The 19,102-nt window shown below is 41.8% G+C and overlaps 1 protein-coding gene across 10 annotated transcripts in view; it reads left to right on the forward strand.

Moving 5' to 3' along the window:
- Window positions 1-19,102, forward strand: part of DAB1 (DAB adaptor protein 1) — a 409,578-nt gene that overhangs the window by 362,388 nt on the left and 28,088 nt on the right. For 6 of the 10 annotated variants that reach the window (XM_058421723.1, XM_058421724.1, XM_040072732.2 and 3 more), the window contains 5 exons: window positions 9,966-10,097; window positions 10,692-10,811; window positions 11,448-11,486; window positions 12,832-12,897; window positions 17,452-17,511. In XM_058421723.1, coding sequence (XP_058277706.1) covers window positions 9,966-10,097; window positions 10,692-10,811; window positions 11,448-11,486; window positions 12,832-12,897; window positions 17,452-17,511 — 417 coding nt within the window. The other 4 variants (XM_040072735.2, XM_040072736.2, XM_040072738.2 and 1 more) reach the window with 3 other exon arrangements.

Below are 19,102 nucleotides of genomic sequence, written 5' to 3' on the forward strand. Positions count from 1 at the left end.
GGAAACTACAGGAAAAAAAGGTTGCTTTTAAATTTACATGGAGTTTGCAGGTTGGTAATAAATAGAGATTTACTGGGAGTTAAGTCATTGGGTGATGTTCTGCCTTCAGGAGCGCAGGGAAGTCAGCAAGTGGTGTTCACTCTGATAGTCCATGGGAGATGAACAAACAACTTTTTTTTCCCTCTTAGTTTATGTAATAAGTTCCCTGTGGAAGGAGAAGAGGGAAGGCCACTGCCACTGGATGCCAAACACAAATACCTGCTTTCATCCCTCTCTTTCAGTTGAGTAAAGTCATAAATTTCGCATAACAATGGATCTTTGCTTAGTTCAAGAACAACTGCTGGTAAAAGTTGTCTTCCAAAATGAGCTCCCTGTTCTCCTGACCTTCCTGGTGGATGCTCTGTGTGCTCAGCATGTGGCAGCCCGTGCATCAGGGGAGCCCAGGGGCTGGAACAGCATCTCCTGTGGTGCTCCCAGCACCTGGCAGCAGTTGTGGAGTAACAGCAGTGCCCCTTGTGTCCTTAAATAGTAGCATCCTCTCTCTCTGCTGTTAATGCTTCCTAATCCTTTGTGGTTCCCCTGCTCATTCCACGTCATGGTACTCCCAGTGGAACAGGCATCATCATTCCTGCTGGCTTGAAAGGCAGCACTGTGAATAGGTGAGGCAGAACACTAATTAGTTTGAGTGCCCTGACATTTAAAGCAAATAAGAAGTCTGGGTATCTAAAAATATTGCATATGGCTCCCAGCCCTGGCTCTGCATAGCTCAAAGTACTTTTTTTTTTTTCCTTTTTAGATAGTCAAAATACAGATTTGAATCCAATTTTTTTATTTTAAATATGTCCTTGCTTTTAAAAAGGCTGAGTTGGTTTGGAAAAGGTTTTATGTGCAGCCTTCTGCGATCTTTAATTAGCCAAATGCTTTCCTGTGAGTGATACAGGGATTTGGAAGTGTTTTAAAGTGTAAGGCACATGTGAGCATAACCTGTGCATGCATAAGGCTCAGTGCTGAGCAGTGCTGGGAGTGCAGTAATGAGTAAGTTCAGGTTTGATGAGGAGAAGACATGCGGTGTGCAGGAGCTGCAGAAGGGGGAGAGCGAAAGGAATAAGTAGGAAAGAAGGCAGAATCCACAGCTGTGAAAGGCTTTGCTGCCTGCATTTTGGTAAAAGGTGAAGGCAGCACTGCCAGGGAGCTTTTCTGAAAGGCACGCCCCTGCGTGTGACACCTGTGCCCAGGACAGAAAAGTGAAGCAGGGAGAGAGAAAAGCCAGCAGAGCTGATCTGTGCTCTCAGCTGGGCCGGTCTGCCTGCAGAGCGTTAATCAAAGTTTGCTTTTGGAGATTTCAATTAGCAGCAGAAGACTAAAACCAAACATTTATCCTGCTTCACATGAAAATGAGCAGGGAAGAAACAACTCTGGGCATTGAAATGTGCAAATGGGAGCTGTAGGCATCTCTGCTGGAAGGTGCCAGGGCAGAGCTTAAAAACAGTCTCTGCTGCCTGAGTTGAAATGTAGAACCCTGGGAACACAATGTGCCAAGCACCTACCATGGGCAGCTTCAGGAATTCCTGCCTTGGGATAATGCAGGAGGAAAAGAAGGCTTGAGGTTTGCCTTTTATATTTTATTTTATTCTTACCTTAGGGCTCAAGTACTGCACACACACTTGTCGTGTTGCTACGGATGGTTTATATCCGAGGTGAAGTGTCTGTTGTGGGACGTGAACAAATGAAGGATTTATTGGTGAATGATCCCATTTATGGTCTGAAGCTTGTTTATATGTGCAATTGTAGCTCAGAGGAAAAGGCTTCCTCTCTTTATTTCTGTAGGAAAACTGAAAACAAAATGATTTGGTCTTTATGACCAGGATTGGTCATTTTTGATGCCGTTTCTGAATTGTAAAGCTCATCATTACAGGGTCAACTTTTGGTGATGTGCAGGTACCCCAAGTCCATCACCAGCCACTGAAACCAGTTTATCGTTGTGGAACACAGGGCTTCTTGCTTCTGTATCTTGGTTAATTTCTGGTAATGAAATCACTTCTGTATTTGAACAGTACCAGGATTGTGTCATGTGAAATTCTCAACTGTTTTGCATCATTTTCGAATGGCTCATGAACACAACATACAGGTTATACACAGCTTGTGAATTCACTGAATCCTTTCCTGCTCTTGTTCTTCCCTGTGCTTGTGCTTTCTCTCAGCCCCCTTTAAAGTCTTACTAAACTAGGGAGAGTATCTTGGAGACAGATAGATAAATATAAAATAAATCCCTCTTGTCCTTTTTCCCCTTCTCCAGTAGTTTCTTACATTGTGCAAGTAGATTTATGGTCCAAGGAAGTTTCTGTTTGATGACTATCCAGTGCAACTTAAATTTGAGTATGGTTTTTGTGATCTTTTCAAGCTCTGCTTTATAGGGGTTGCATGAGAAATCAAGAGAATCAGCGGCTGCCTCTCACTGAGGAGTTTGTCAAATCACAGGCTACAAGAAGTGGGTGGCTGGTAATGCTTGCTGAATCTGAAGCAGTTAAGATCTGAGACAGCTAAAGCCAAAAAAAAATTACTTCCAAATCTCCTAGGAGTTGTATGAAGGAATTGCTTGTGCTGTTCATGTAAATCAAAAGCGTTTCAGGAGGGTGAGGAATATTGGTGTAAAGGAACAAAAGAACCTTGTAAAAAGTAAGGGCTGCTCAAAGGACATTCACAAGCTGCAAAGATGAACAGGGTGAAAATATGGAGAGGTTCAGTGATGCTGCTGCAAACTGTCTCATTACTGAATATTGTGCTCCCTCAAATTCAGGATTTAATCAATGAGTCTTACAGAGTCTATCAGGAAAAAAAAAAATGGCACTTAAGCTGTATAGAAGCTCTGGGAGTAGAGGGAAATACTGGCGTATTTATGGCTGTTCAGATCCACTGGCCATTTTGCAGAGGGTGTGAGTTGGGAGCTCAGGGGGAATACCCTCAGATATGTTACAGCCCTGGGGATCCCACAGTGACCACTGAGCAGCTGCCGTGCCAAAGACTGTAATAATAACTTACAGGCAAGTGCTGTTCCTTGTACAGCGCACTGAAACAGTGGAATGGCAACATAAAACAATGTACTGCAGCCTAGAGATGCTCCTTGCAGATGGAATTTTGGGGCACGTTGCATTGCTGAGCTGATTAGGGCCGTTGACTTCAGCATCAAGGATCAGGTCTGCTGCTTCTTGGTTTTGCTGTGCAAATCCTTTGCTTTAACCATCCTGATAGAGAAATGGCTGTGTCAAATGCAGAACAATGAGAAGATTGTACAAGACTCGGGGGAGGCCCGGCGTCTCAGCTTCAGTGTAGCACATCTGTCTTTCCAAAGCTCTCTGAAAATGTTTCCTTGCCCTTTAGGATTTTCTTTGTCCTGGAACAAAATTTGCAAGTAAATATTTAAAATGTAACTTGGGCTTCATAGTAATTGGACAAGGGGTTTGGGTTTAATTAGCTGCTTTCACTCCAGGTACAATAAAAAATTGAAAAGCCTTTGAAGTGAAGATGGGAAATTTGCCATACATGCATTCCAGTTTTGTTTTGCCCCTTTCCAAATTCATATATCTAATAAATGGATCTTCTGCATGAGCAACTTAGCATTTGCTTCTGAAGACAATGACCAATAACTAAATTCAGATCTGGTCTTTGTCAGACATTATTACAAATTATGAGAGCTGGACAGAAGTTTATTACCTTAGTGCTGTTCTCTTTCACAAATTAGGTTCTTGAAGCATCCAGCCAGCTCAATCAGAGATCCATTCGTCACAATTAGGCTGCTGTGCTGGCAGAGCCACGTCCTGCTGCCTTAATTGACTTTGGGGTTGGGGACAGGGCCACACCAGCTGAGGGCATCTCTGGGTGTGTCTGTCACAGAGGCACCCACAAGGGCACTCGCCTTTGCTCTCTTCAGAATTTCCCACTCTTGCTCCCCAGGTGAGATAAAGGCAGCAGCAGGATGCTTTTTTCATCAAGCAAAGGGAATGGTGAGGATTAATTTGGATTTTAGCTGTGGCCCAAGAACCCTTTTAAGCTCATTTTCCTGAGTCCAACCAAGCAGGTTCTTAGCTGGGGTACTCCTGGGAAGTGTTTGCCTTTATTTAGGACAGCGTGCAGGTAGAGCTTAGTGTAGCCCTAGACTTGAGCAGGTTCTTATCCTCACATGGGATCTTGCTCACTGGCTCTGCTCCCTCCTGCTTCAGCTCAGGAAGTCACATAATCTGGGGTGGTTTTTTTTGCTTCAGTTTCCTCGGCTGCAGGAAGAGAATGGCTCTTACGAGTTTGTTATTGTTATTAAAAGGAAATTAAATTTACACTTCTCTGGGTGCTGCGCTGTGTCACAGGCAGGCGGCTGCCCCCCTGGAGGGACTGAGTCTGCAAGAGCTGGGGCTAAATCTGTTTTGATTCTTCTGTTTATCAGCACCATATTTCACGTGCCCCTTTGTGCTACGCAGACCAAGCTTTGATCTGCATATAATCTCAAAGTGAGCTTTTTGTGCCAAGTGTTTTTATTGCAGAGCTTGTGCGCTGAGACGCCTTTTAGTAGCTGGCGCTTGGAAAAGTCTTTCCTCAGGTTATTGTCTGCGAAATCGGTGTGTGCGGAGGAAGCACGGGGATTAGACAGATTTATTTTCTGCCCATTGTGAAGCCACGCTCCCAGGCTGCCATCTCAGAGGGCCCTTCAGGCTTGGAGAACACTCCAGAGGTTACATTTGCCTTTTCTGCTCCTACTTCTTGGGGTGGGATATTTTTGCAGAAGGAAAGTCCGTAATCTGTTGTTCAGCCCATGTTCCTTGAGTGGCTCTGGCTCAGACAGATTCAGGACTGGACTGTTCATTTTCAGTCTCTTTCAGGGGCAAGGGTTCAGCCCCTACTCCATGGTTTTATGTTTAGTTTATACTCTTTTGTGACCAAAACTGATCGTCTTGGCCAGTGCTGGGAAATGCCTCCCAATACTGAAATCTCCATAACTGCAAGAGGTTTCCAGTGGGTTTTGTTTTTCGGGTTTTCGTATGTGACATTTCTTTATGAAAGCTGAATTGGAATGATGCTTTGTTCCAAAACTCCTTGCTCTTCTTGTAAGAATTGCTTTGCAAATTTTGATAATTTGCTAAGCCTAAACTCTACAGCTCTCTTCCTTTCCTAGATCAAACCTGATAAAATTTTCCACATGTTGCAGTAAATGTTTATATAACAGGTTTTTCTGGGCCATCAAGTGCTTCCTCACACTAAGCATTATCACATTTAAGAAACATTACTGTGATCTGTCATATATTGTTTGTTCTGTCCCCTCTCGACGGGCATGTGACTGAAGTGTTCATGGCAGTAGGGAAGGGCTGTCAGATGGGAAATAAGGTGTTTCTCAGTCACCCTGTGCTGTGTCCAGTAGTAATTTGCAGGGAGTTGGAAGCTGTTGGCAGCTGTAGCTCTGAAATAACACTGAGCTGTCTCCTCTCCAGTATTTCACATGAAACTGAGAATTTTTGCAGTGGTTGTTTCATTTCCCCATCTGCTCATCCCCTGCCTTATCTCATGAGGCTGAAGTCTTGCCACCCCATCTGCCATCCAAATACCAAGTTCCAGAAAATGGCACGAGAAAGTTTGTGATGCGAATGCAATCTATTGATGTGTTTTTCATTTCACTCTGACATTTGAGACTGTTGGCTTTTCCTCCAGATTGTGTGTACACAGTCCCACCGAAATGCACTTTTCTCTAGAGGGAGAGGAAGTGGAAGGGTTCACAACTGCTTGAGAGGTATCCATGCCCCTTAATGGGTACCAGGGAAAAGTCTGTGTCAGGAAGAGGTTTTGGGGGTTTGGTTGGTGTTTTCTTAGCTGCCTACATACAGGGACTGGTGTCCATCTCTTAAAACTTTCAGAAGTTACAAAGCTAGATCAGTCTGGGATTTGAATGTGCAGTAGAGAATTCAGGTGTTTGACGTCATGGAATGGTTTGGGGTGGAAGGGACTTTAAAGATCATCTGATTCCAACCCTGCTGCCAGGGGCGCCTCTAGGACTGTGGGGTGTTTGTGATGGGGATGAGCAACTCCACTCCACCTCTGCTCAGTGCATTTTAAGGGAACAGCAGAGAAGCATTGCAGCACAAACACAGCAGTTAAGGAAATGCTTGTGGCGTGTTGTTGTCCCCATGATCCCTGCAAATATCAGCTAAAACGAACAGGAATTGTAAGGAAATGGCTGTGAAGAGCCTTGGACCAGGTGCTGCATGTTGAGCTCTGCTAAGGAGCACAGCAGCCTCCTGCATGCAGTGAAGGAGAACCATCTGTGCCACCCAATGTTTCCTTGCAGCAGGGAAATAAAATTAATCTCAGAGCCCCTCACGTGTTCTGCAGTTCACTCTTTTCACTGTGTGTTGGAGCAAGTAACGGTCGATGTCCTGCCACTCTTTAGGCTTGCTGAGCTTCTTGGTAAGACTTTATCAATCATTTTCCTTGATAGGTCCAATTTCTGTGATTTTTTTCTATGGTTTTCTTAAAAAGACAGGGCCTGGTTTCCTTATGTGCTGCTGAGCAGTCCAGGTTGGAATACAGGGGACTTGCAGCATGGCTGAAACCATGGTCCATGCAGTTATTTTATTATAAATCCTTTAGGGACTCTGCATTTTGGTGGTATTTAGGGAGTTTATACAGGCAAAATGTCTTATTGCTCATTCCAGTGTGCATAGGCAGGAATAGGCTTGGTCCATCTGTATCCCACATCCCAGCATGCGTAGTGCAACTCCAGGCTGATGCCACCTCTCTGAGACCAGGCTCAGCGTGCAGTTACTCGAGGTGAGAGGCTGTGCAGCCCAAATACCTGTGAGACCTGTCCTGGTGGATGTAATACTGTGTGGAACAAGCCTCCTGCTTTCGGTGGGGCAGCTTTTCCAGCAGGATTTGCAGCTTGCAGGATATTTTTTTGTTGTTGTTGTGGCTCCTAACACTGTGCCCCAGGCTCCACTAAATAGACAACCTCATTAAAAGAGAAATAGCGATAGTAAAGCAGTGACTTTCTCATGCCATCTAACTCACATTTTTGACATGATTGCTGGACCCTCCAAGTACTTAATTGATTGACTTAATTGATTTAGTGGCACTGGAGGCTACAGCGTGGAAATAAAGGGGCAAGATGAGGATAAGGGGTGAAAAAATTTATGATAGGTGCCAAGCAGCCTGAGGGAAATTAGAAATGCTACAGATCTCAGAGGCAGCTAAATCAATTCAGTGTGATGTACAGGGAGCGACCTGGGGGAAGAGGAGAAGCAGGGGATGGAATGGAGAAAAGGAGAGGAAACAATGGCTGGTGAGAGAGACCAGAGTAAACTTAAGGGCAAGAGGAAAGGCAGCATGCTTGGTGCAGATGGGTATTTTAGACTTTGGAGTTTAACACCAGGCAAAAACTTCTTTGTGTATGAATAATGCCATTATGGGTAGCCTAAAAAAAAGAACTCATGCATCACAAGAATGCCTTGTTACCAGTTTGAGACTTTATCTGTGCTTCCATTTAAAATCTCCAACATTTGCAACAGTGACGAAAGTCACAGGAGACCTAAAATAATTTGGAGGCTGTGGGTTTTGTTAACAACTGAAACTTAAATGTTAAATTACTTTCTAATCTCTGCAATATGTAATTGACTGTGTTGAACCATAATACAAATTAAGTCTTCTCTATAATTTGTTCTGTCGTGCTGCAGTGCTCCAAAACAGATTAGTACCTCACTTAAGGATTGGTGAATGGTTTGTAGCTGCTCTCAGCACAGACAGAGTTAAAAACTTCAGCTAATGTGTAGTGAAATCCAGCACTGGCATACAGGGGTGTCAGAAACATGCCTGAATTGAGAAATAATTCTTTTATCTGCTTGTAGCCACTAGAGACAGGATTCTGATCGTGCGTTTTATGGTGGTGGATCTCTCCTGACTGCAACAGGAGCCCCATTTCTGCTGTGCAGGAGCAAAAAGTCAGACACTCAGTAAATAATGCTTAGAATGGAGCCTTGGAATATGTGGAAAGGACGCATGAGGTGAACTGAGGGCTGTGAAAACGCAGGTGTTTTTATATCTACATTTGAGTACAGATGTGTGCGTGCAACATTGCATTTCACGTGTGTGTTCCAGCTCACTGTCCCTCAAACAAGTGAAAAGCTCTCCCTAAACACTCCATCCAGTAAAGCACATAAGAGGATAAGTCACCTTTACCTAATTTCTTGATACATTGTGTAAAATATCATAACCGTTGAAAATGTAACAATTTTCGGGCAGTGATTGTGGATTCCCAAATAAGTTGGAGAGTCTCTGTCTGCTCTCTTACCTTGTGGGTGATACCCTTCCATGGTAGAACAATCTTCACATTTAATTCCATGAGGAAGGCATCTGATCACAGTTTAATTTCAGTGCAAAATGTTGCCTGGCAATCAATAAAGCAATGTCAGAGAACTTTGATTTAATAGGAGCCAGAGATAACGTTCCCTGTCATATGCAGAATAGAGAGATGGGGACATTTCATTTCGTCGTAACAGATAGCATGTAACTTGGTTTTCAAAAAAACCTAATAAATCAATATCCCTGTATTATCTAAGTAAGATCCCATCATTAATTTTAAACGCTCAACACGTCAGGGAGAGTATGAAGTGCACCTTCAGCTGAGCCACATTCTGCCCGCAGTCACTGGCTGCACGACTCTGCCACGAGCAAGCAGTCTTGATATGGGGACATTAAGAGCCATTTACTGTGAAATGAAAATGAAACATGTCCAGTCTCTTGTTTTATATGGAGCCATCCATCTCTTGCCTCTCCTTTCAGGTCCCTCTCCCTGCCCTACACAAGTCCTGTCACTCGCCCTGCCCACCCTCAGCCTTTTCCCTGCCGCACACAGACGTCCTTCCCTGCTTCTGAATTTTAAAACTTTTACTCTTTTTTTTTTTTTTAAACTCTAAAAATAACTGGTTGTTTAGAGATTGCCTGGATACCATGCTGGTTTTCAAAATGTGCTTTTCTCAAAGCCAGCAGGAATCTGGACCTCCAAAGAATTCTCTGCGAGGCTTTGCCCGCTCCCAGAAATAGCATTATCCCTAGATGATACAAGAGCAGGTCAATATATCAGAAGGTAGAAATTGAAACTAATAGATTGTTTTAGACAAGCTTTCTAAGGACATTATTTTAAGTGGAAATACTTCTCTATTATTTTGATAATAAAATGCTGCTTAGTCCAAAGTGAGAAAGATTCTGGCACTACAAGAGATGCTTCTAAGAGCCTCAGATTCATGTCCTGACTCTGAGCAGAGCTTTGCTCACACAGTTAAAATTAAGTCTTTTTATTATTACGATTCACCAAAGTGGGATTTTAAGTAAAAGGTGGACTTCTGCATTCAGTATTGATTTCCAGTTGAATAATTACATTTACATTAGTTTTCTGAGGAAAATAAATATTTGGAGCCATGTTACTGTTTGAAGTGAAATCTCTCAGGCTGGCTGCTGCTGATTTTTGTAGAGGTAAGGCAGGTGTGGTTCTGATTCCTAGAGGTATTGGAGATCTCAGCTGTAGCTCTGTAGATCAACCTGGCCTGGGAGTCACCCTGTGTGAAGCTACAGGTTTCTGCAGCCCCTGCTGCAGAATATGTATGTACCTATATATGTAATATATGTACCTAGAAATACTGACTCTGTGCCTGGATGCTGTGTAGGTAGTAGCTGGGTAATGCATTTTCTGTTAAATTCTATTTCACTTAAAGATAGCAATAAAAATCTTCGATGGAACCTGTTAGTCAACCTACTAAAGCAAGTCAAGTTTGGGTAGAATTTGAGAAAAAAAAAGAGGCTTAAAGAGTTCAGCTATTAATTGGTTTTCATATAAGAATGTGTTGGGATCCAGATAAGTGGTGAAGGAGAAATTAAACTGCTTTTTAATCAAACATTCTTATGGACATTCTCTACTGTTGTTTGGGTTTTTTTAGCTACTCCAGCATCACCACGCAGTTCATGAAATTTCCTACATTGCAAAGGATATCACGGACCACCGAGCGTTCGGATATGTGTGTGGAAAGGAGGGAAATCACAGATTTGTGGCAATAAAAACAGCCCAGGCAGTAAGTATCAAATCACTGTCATTTTCTGTCATGTAACTCAGCTGAAAAGCCCTTTGGAAGAAGCTGTTCTAGAGGCCGGTCTTGGGTTGTTTATGATTGTGCTAAAGTGGTCACAAGTGTCTGTGTAGATCTTAAATAGCAAATTAATGGAACCAGCTTGGGCAAGAGGGAATGTGTTTCATTGTTCCCAATTTTTTATGATGTGTTTTGTTATGATTAGTTATTGTTTACCTTTCTAGCTAAGCTAGAGTGGATGAAGATAAATTTGCTTCTGTTCCTATACTCATGGAAAACCATATTGTGTGTAGTCTGCTGTAATTTCAGTGGATGAGAAACCACTAATAAATATGCCTTTACATTCATCCATGTGCCTTTTATATTCATAATGCTTTTTATATTCATAACTATAATTATCATTAATTTTCAAGCGCAGTTAGTTCGGTAGGAATTAACCCAAGCCTGGGTGCTGAGGTAGAAATTAATTCTATATGAAGTTTAATTGTGGAGGTGCTCTAACTGCTCTGTCAGCAGGGTGGGATAAGAGGTGTTTATTTTCTCCTACAGAAATTCTCCACCTTGTTTTTGTTTCCACAGGCTGAACCTGTAATCCTGGACTTGCGAGACCTGTTTCAGCTCATCTACGAACTGAAACAAAGGGAAGAAATGGAAAAAAAGGCACAAAAGGACAAACAGTGTGAGCAGGCTGTATACCAGGTACACCAATAAGCTTAGACTACTGCCACGAAAAGTTTGGGTTTGGAGTTTTCCCCCCGAGTTGCTCCAGAGAGGCTCTGAGCATCCTCAGCACTTCTGACAGCAGTGGGTTTGAGCAGTGCTGGCTTCCAAAGGACCAGCGTGAGCCCAGCAGCCAGCCTGAGCCCAGACTAGGATTAAACTGAGCTGAAAGTTGTCAGTGAGGTGTGGTGAACCTGGTTAGCAGCTGGAAATGATCCCCTCATTTCCTGCTTAGTTTTTCTTCTAATTCAGAAGGAAAAACTTTAATGAGGGGTCAGTGTTGCAAGTCAGGTTTTAAGTGTTGTGAGTCAGGATTCAAGTGTTGTGAGTCAGGATTTAAGTGTCTCATACTTTAGGGGAGATTCAATATACTTCTGAATGTGTGTATTTGAATCAAGTCAAACAAGGTGCAGATTGTTAAACTCGGATGGAACTTGAATAAAATTACTTTGTACCATAATGTGACTTTTATCTGTATCCTAAAGAAAGAAAACTATAAACTTACCTGCCCATTTTGCTTATTCCTTTGCTGTCCTTTAATTTCTGAATACAGTTCTTTTATCTCTGCTGTTTATGTTCTTTGCTTTTACTGCCTGTCCTCTTACTTTGCTGTAGACAATTTTGGAAGAAGATGTAGAAGATCCTGTATACCAGGTAATTTCTGAAGCTGTGTGGCCTTGGAGTTTCAGAAAGGACTAGATACGTGTTATCTTCAAACACAGACAAAACCTTGAACAAGATGTTTTGAAATTTACTGGGAGTGGTCTTGAGAGAAACCTTTAAAACTTCCACAGAAAGTAACATATTTAGAGATTAAGCTGTAAATGGTAGCGCAATATGTCTGTATAGAATGGAATATTTCAGTTGGAGTATAGAAATATTAGATGAAATATGTCATAAATACTACTTAAAATGTGGCTTGTGTATCCAGATTTTAAGTTTCAAAATGACATTTGTCATTTTTTTTTTTAATACAAACTCTTAACTGAAAAGGGAGCTACTGTGAGAATTAGGGAAGGGCACATCTTGTTCTCATAGTAATAAGTTGACATTTTGTTTTTGTTTTCTCTGGAGCCAGAGTTTAATTCAGAGGGTGAATATTTGGGGAAAAAAAAAAACCACAGTAGCATTGATGTTGTAACACACTCCCTTGTTGGTGTTTGAGCTATGATTTAATAATAGATCTGAAATTTAAGTCTTGCTTCATCCAAGAAAAATGTCTGGGAGCAAAGATGATTATCAGAAATGTGTCAATATATTCATGTCCAATACCCTACTGAGTGTGAAGAAGAAAAAGATGTAATTTCGTTCTCGTGTTTTTGTGCTGAAATGAAATATGTGATAGTTTACTTTTTTTTTTCCTGGGGATTTTGTGTTCTTCCACTTAGGCATATCAGTGGGAGTCACGCTGAAAGGAACCAATTCAACCATTAGTGAATATTGAACAGTGCCTAAGGTGCAGCAAGAAAGATGATAAGAGTCAGGATGCCCTAAATTACTGTTCAGCTATTACAATGTCAGGAGTTTTGTTCTGTACTCTTCACAATAAAGCAAAAACCTGAAAATGAAAAAGTGTTGTGACAGCCTTTTGCCATGTGGCCTGTTCCACGCACACCAGCCTGTTCTCCCAGCTTGGATTTAGCACTTTTATTCATAGCTAATAAATACACGTGGAATTAATTGCCGTTATGTAAAAGAGGCAAAATTCGTGTTGCCTTCAGAAAATTAATACCGGGCCACAGGCAGTCTCCCTGGCGAGGAAGAATTAGGGAGTTGCTCTAATGATCATTAAGAGGAGATTTAGGCCCGTTCATTGCCGGTTTATGAAATATGAAACAGCCTTTCCCGGTGCTTCCCAACAAACCGGTTGTCCTGCTGCCAGCCTGTGCTTTTGAAGTTGTTTCTTTAATGCCTGCCTTTGTTTTGACGTGGAATTCCAAACGGCCTTTTTCCCTTCTGTTTCATCTCTGACTGTCCCTCTCTGGCGCTGGTGCCATAGTACATTGTGTTTGAGGCTGGACACGAGCCCATCCGTGAGCCTGAAACGGAGGAAAACATTTATCAGGTATAAAACCTCTCCCCTCGCTGTTCCCATCGCAACGACCGCCAGCGTTTGATGAAAGTGCATTTCATACATAGCTCGCTTTTAGTTTTCATCCATCACCAAAAATGTCTCGGCATTTCATTCTGGTGACATTATCTGCCCAGTCACAATGTGATTTTTCTGTTGTTTGTCATATCAGCTTCTGCAAATTTATATTAACTTTGTCAGCTCGCAAACTTTTGAGTTCACCATATGAGGTGATAAATGGAGATTCTCTTTTTTTTTTTTTTTTTCTGTTAATTTTTTGAAATTTTTTACACCTATTCTGAGAAACATGCTGAAGATGTTTTGTTGGCAGACTGTCCAAGCAATTCCTAGAAATTTCACTGGTGCTGCTCTTGTTTCTGTCTAACCAAGGAAATAACTGAGCAAAACCTCAGAGCTCTCAAGGGATATCCCCTCAGACCAGGGAAACTATTTTCAGAGTGCATATGTTATGTTAAAGCCCAAGCTCACATCCTTCACACTGACAAAAAACTGCATTGAAAGCAATATAAAATAATCTTTTGTCGTTCAATTTATCCCCAAGGGATCAGTAAGAAGTTTATTAAAATATAATGTAATTCATTTTGTATCACATAACTAGAGGCAAATCTGAGGATAGGCAGAGATCTTTGTGCGCTGTGAGAAAATTGTGATTCGAGGAAATCGTTCAGTGTGGAGGAAAAGGAGTTGCAAGCAGTGATTAAGCATTTCATCCAGCTGGACTAGAGGTTGATCTGCTTATAGCAAAAGATTATAAGGTAGGCAGGAGCAAGGATAGAACAAAAAGGGGAAAAAAAAGAAAAGCATTAAGTTGTGAGAAAATGTAGGAAGATAATAGAAAAAATGAGAGGCTAGTGTAGCTGTAAGCTAAAACAAAAAGGAGCTGAGTGGGAAAGGGAAATGCAAGTTAAACATTAGAAAATGACATCTTATAGATGCCATCAGAGGGTCATGAGTATGAGATTAATTTAATCTCTCCCTGCTGCTCCCCTGGCACCACACACACTCAAAAATGCAGCTTTTTGCATCTCCGGACCAAGACATGCAAAGCTGTCAAGGTGAGACTCTGCCTAAGGCTGAACATTTTCAGCGTTGGAAGTTTGACTCTTCTCACCAAATATTTAAAAAATTGCTAGTCTAGTTGTCAGGTTTGTGCTGGAAACAAAAACCCTATGAGAGCTAGAGTCAAGGAAAAAAAAATGGTGATTTTTGTTCATCAAAGTGTGGAGCTTTTAGTGACACTTCAGAGAATTACTGGTGGAAGGAAGGAAAACGGGGCTGTTGCTCCTGGTGCTTGTAGATCTTCCATCAAACATCAGTGGGTAGGGATGAAGTTGGAACTGTGTTATGAGAAATGGCCCAGAGAACTGGAGGACTCCTTGGGCAGTTGCTTTTCCATAAAAGGGAAATCAGGGTGATAAGCAGGTAGTGAGGCCTTGCCTCCTCTCAAGGTACTGCTGTAGCTGTCCTCTAAGTCACCAGAGAATTGCTCAAAGCTTCATCTGACAGCATCTGGAGGTGATGAAGTGTTTCTTCCCACAGTGACCGGAGAAGACAGCTGTGATTAATGTGCCATACTCTGGATACTCACAGTCCAGCATTGTCCTCTGTGTTTACCACAGGCACTACCTGAGTGCAACAAACGCTGAACTGGGGAGTTAGGAGTCAGTTTTTGGCTCTCTGTAATTGATGGATGCCCAGGTGTCCCAGCTGCAAACTGGCCCTAGCCATGAGCTTCCCAGCTCCCACGAGCTTCCTGAGCTCCTGGCTTCCACAAATCTGGGTCTCCACTCCTCAGATTTTACACTCAGATCACTGACAAAATTGTTTCTCTTAGAATATTTTGATAATCTCAGAACCATCGGGCTACTATTAAAAACAAAATCGGAAAAGATCCTCTTTTTTTTTTTTTTTTTTTTTTTTTTAATGCCTTGGTTGATTGGTTGGTTTTTGGTTTATGTTTTTTTTGTTTTGGGGGTGTTTTTTTGTTTGTTTGTTTGTTGTTTGTGGGGGGTTTTTTTTGTTTGGTTTGTTTTTTTGTTTTTTTTTTAATTGTTGCATATTTGTGGCAGCTTCTGTCATTTACTGGGAAGCTTTCCCCGTACCAGACATTGCTAAACATGTATCTGCTCAATAACCTCGCACAGCCTTGCTTCAGCCTCACCAAACCTTTCTGCTGGTGCTGCTCTGGCTTTCCATTTGCTGGCGTGCAACAAATTCACTTCTCCCTTGGTGGAAGAGATTCCCACCCCGTGGGGAATTGCGGATGAAAGACACGTGCAGAAAGTGACAATTTCTATTTCTTCTTAACATAATAGAGGTCACAGCTTCCTTTTTAAGCATTCTTTCTCTGTCTGTCACCTTTCTTTGATACATTACCCCAAAGACTGTCTGTGTCTGCTCTTTTAATATTATCTATGTAAGTTGCTGTAATTCGTTAGGCGAGGACTCAATCACTGAGCACACACCAACCTTCAGATTGCTTAATAGCTTCTCCTCTGCTGCCTGGTGTTGTGGCGAGGTGGAGATGGGATTTTGGGAGGTGGTTTGGTGTTTGTGTGGCAGCACTGGTCTCTGTGGAGAGGCAAGTTCTGCTCCGTGAGGAGCTGACAATCTGAGGTGGGGGGTTCTGAATTGTGGTGCTTTTATTGCTGCAAGATGCAAAAGCATCCAGATGGTTCACAGCCTGTCGCAGAGACAGAGCTGACAGCAGAAATAGTGCTGGTACCTCTTACTGGTACTGCTAATCAAAGGAAAACCAGCAATTCCTTGCAGCCCCCCGAGAGATGCAAACAAATGTGGTGGTGCACAGCAAGAAAGGACAGCAGGTCAGGCATCACCGAGCTGGGAGGGAGAAATGGCTTTCAGGAAAATTTCTCTGTCTTCATATGAGATGCAAGGAGCTCTTCTCTGAGTGTAAATTGGAGCAGAAAAAGGGGGATTGAGAGTGCAGGGAAATGCTCAGCTCTGGATGTAGGTGCAGTTTGGGATGACTTCACAGAAAGGTTGGAAGGAGGAATTGGAGAGTGGTGAAAGGGAAACATTCCGGAGAAAAGAGAAAAAAAATGCATCCTAATGAAAGTTTAGAAACAGTTTATCTTTCTACATTTGTCCTGCTTTTGTGAAGACTCAGCTTTCCAGTGACTTCCTCAATTGACCATTCCTGATTCCTGCTCTCACACTGTCACCTACAGCTGTCTCTCTTTCCAACTGTTATTGCCATGGCACTGAATTTTTACCAGTTTCACATATCTGATGTGACACTGGCTTTAGTGGAAGCGGCCAGGGAAAGCCAAGGAGGGGAATAGAAGGAATAGAAAGAGGAATAGAAATTTCATTCAGTTTCTTCGAGAGTTATTGACAAATTTCTTCGAGTTAAAGACACAGTTTCTCATGAAGGCTGTGATGGGGTGAGAGAACAGTAGGGACAACAGTACAGAGAGGTTTTTATACAGAATATTATACAGAACAAGAAATGATAGCACATCTCAATGAATAAGTAACATTTCTTCAGCTTCCCCTAGACCAGTCTGAGTTTACTGTCGGAACCTTAAGATCCTTTTTGTCTTAGAAAACAAAAAGGTCAAATTTTTATCGTATTTGCAATATCATCTCATCGACCTGTGAGGTTTCATTGTCTGAAATATAACTTTTGTGGTCTGAATGCCTTGTTTGGTGGAAAAGCACCGCCTGATTAGAACAGGTTACTGTTCTTTTTGCTTCTATCATTTACAATGGAAACTCAGTGCTTCTAGAGAGGAAAGGAAATAGAACCACAAATTATAAATATGCAAACAAGTATTCCTTGGGCAAGCACAGCCCAGTGTTACACCAGCTGAGTCTACATGAGCAGGCTATAATCCCCTGGGTATAATTCATGACTGGTGGCTGAACTAAAGGCTCACACAAAGTTTAAGTGCATTGTCCCCTGTCCATCTCTCCTGTGTTGGGCTTCAAGAGACTTTAATTCCTTAGGAAAATGGCATTATAACCAAATATTTCATAGAGCAGCCACAGGGCCCTATCACTGCAGTATTAGGACTCTTTTTAGATGATTAAATGAATTATGAGGAAGAAATCTGACACAAGGTAAGAACATCTCTTACCCTCACCTTGGTAACTCTGCTCTGTGTCTCTTCATCTGGGGAGATGATGAACTCACCTGACCATAACTTCCATTGCACATCTCTAACCCCCAAGTTAAAGGAAAAAAATGACCATTTAAGTAGGAAGCATCTCCAAGTACATGTGGACTTCATGCAACCAAAATTGTCTGAGAATGGAAATCTCCTTTCTGAACACTGCTGGGCTGTAAAAAATTCAGATAGGTGTTTTATTTCTTCAGTATTTTCTCCATTAATGGTCCTACTTGGGTAAGAAGGGAACCATCCTCAATTTCATTAGTATTAAAAATTAGCATTAAATAAATACTCATTTATGTACACCCTGTGCATAAACACCAGTTGCTCTTTTTCAGTTTTTCATCCAAGCTGCTTTTTCAGTGACCTCCGTTTTCCTTTGCTGTTGCAGGTTCCTACCAGCCAAAAGAAGGAAGGTGTTTATGATGTGCCAAAAAGTCAACCTGTAAGTGTAAGTATCTTCCCTATTTATATACAGTAAAGGAAGTGTCATTTTCAGCTTCTGTGGCTTTTATAATTGTCTCTAACATTTGATACCTTCCTCATGGTGTGACTTTTGTCAGTGATTCGCTGTGGGTTGGTTGGGATTGTGATGTCACATCCATCTCATTCATTGCTCAAATCTCCTTTCTGTCTTTCCTAACTCATTTTTAGGCAAGTCACCATTTGGAAATATGTTCTTTGTGATTAGGAGTTGACAGTAAGCCTTCTGCCTGTCGATGCTTGAGGTGCTGCCTGGTTTAGAAAGGTTCCTCTGGTACCCAAATGTGTATTATTTCTACAGTGTCTAAGTATACAAGAAACTATGCATAATTCAGCTGATTATTTTTCTGTCCTGTTCTTTGCATGGGCAGGAAAATATTAAAAAATGGGGGCAATATGCCATTGTAGCCAAAAACGCCATTCCTGTTCTGTGTATTGGCATTTTGAAAAGGTGAAGTGTTTGTTCCCAAAATATGTAAGGAGTGGTAACAAGTGATTGAGAAAAGTGACAGATGCCTTAGAACAAGGTGTGCATTTGCTGGAGGGTGGGTTATGCTGTTCAATACAAATTTGTCCTATAAATGCCTCAAGGAATTGTTGGATTGCTTCAGTTACACAAAAAATTAGTACTTCTGAGGATCTGTGTGAGAGGGAAGAAAAAACAAGGAAAAGGTCGGGAATTTCAGTGTAGTGTAAGTTTTTTTTGTTTGTGCAAAACGCAGAAGTGTCACAGTCCAGGTCCCCATCCAGTTCCTCCACAGCATTTTTCTTTATTTACTCCACATCTTGGTTGGCCCAAGCCCAAACAAACAGGCTCTTCCCCATGCTTCTGCATTTTGCACAAACAAAAAAACAAACAAACAAACTCAGAAATATTTTATGATGAGCCAGCAGGAGCAGGGAGGCATCTTCATGTAGCCTGCAAAAATCTGGTGAAATAACTCACATTGCATCCCTGATTGAGGTATTTGTGGGCACGGAGTAGCTGTTGATTTCTCACTTATTTTTCGTGTAGTTTTTCATGCAGTTCTGTGTTACAGTTTTTCTGCTGTGCTTTTCCTGTGACTCTTTTATTATCCCTTCAGTGGTGCTTCAGTTTCACTCAGGGTACAGTGTGTAATTTAGGTTGTTGCAGTGTGACTGGGTGTGCAGTGCTTGCAATCGTGTCTGCAGGCACCCTGGTACTACTCTGTCCTGTAAATAGCAAATGTGAGATACTCGTGGAACCCACTCTGTAATCATCAAATACATTTAATCTGCCATCTCCATGAAGCTGGTTCCACCCTATCTTTTTTTTTTTTTTTTGCTAGTCCACGGTTAAATTTAAAGGGATTAAAGCTTTTTCTCTAATCAACTTCTGTACATTAATTAATGAGGAAAAGGAGAAGAGGAAGAAAGACGTAGCCGAGATCCTGTTTCACCTTTTTATATTAGTATGTATTAAAAGAAAAGAAAAAAAAAAGGAGCAATAGCTCTTAAAATTAGCAATTTAATATTCCACTGCCCATCTGATTTATTGCTCACCCTTCCACGTGAGACTCTCTGTCATTGAGACACTT

Source organism: Hirundo rustica, chromosome 9 (genome assembly GCF_015227805.2).
Source record: "Hirundo rustica isolate bHirRus1 chromosome 9, bHirRus1.pri.v3, whole genome shotgun sequence".
Lineage (NCBI taxonomy): Eukaryota > Metazoa > Chordata > Aves > Passeriformes > Hirundinidae > Hirundo > Hirundo rustica.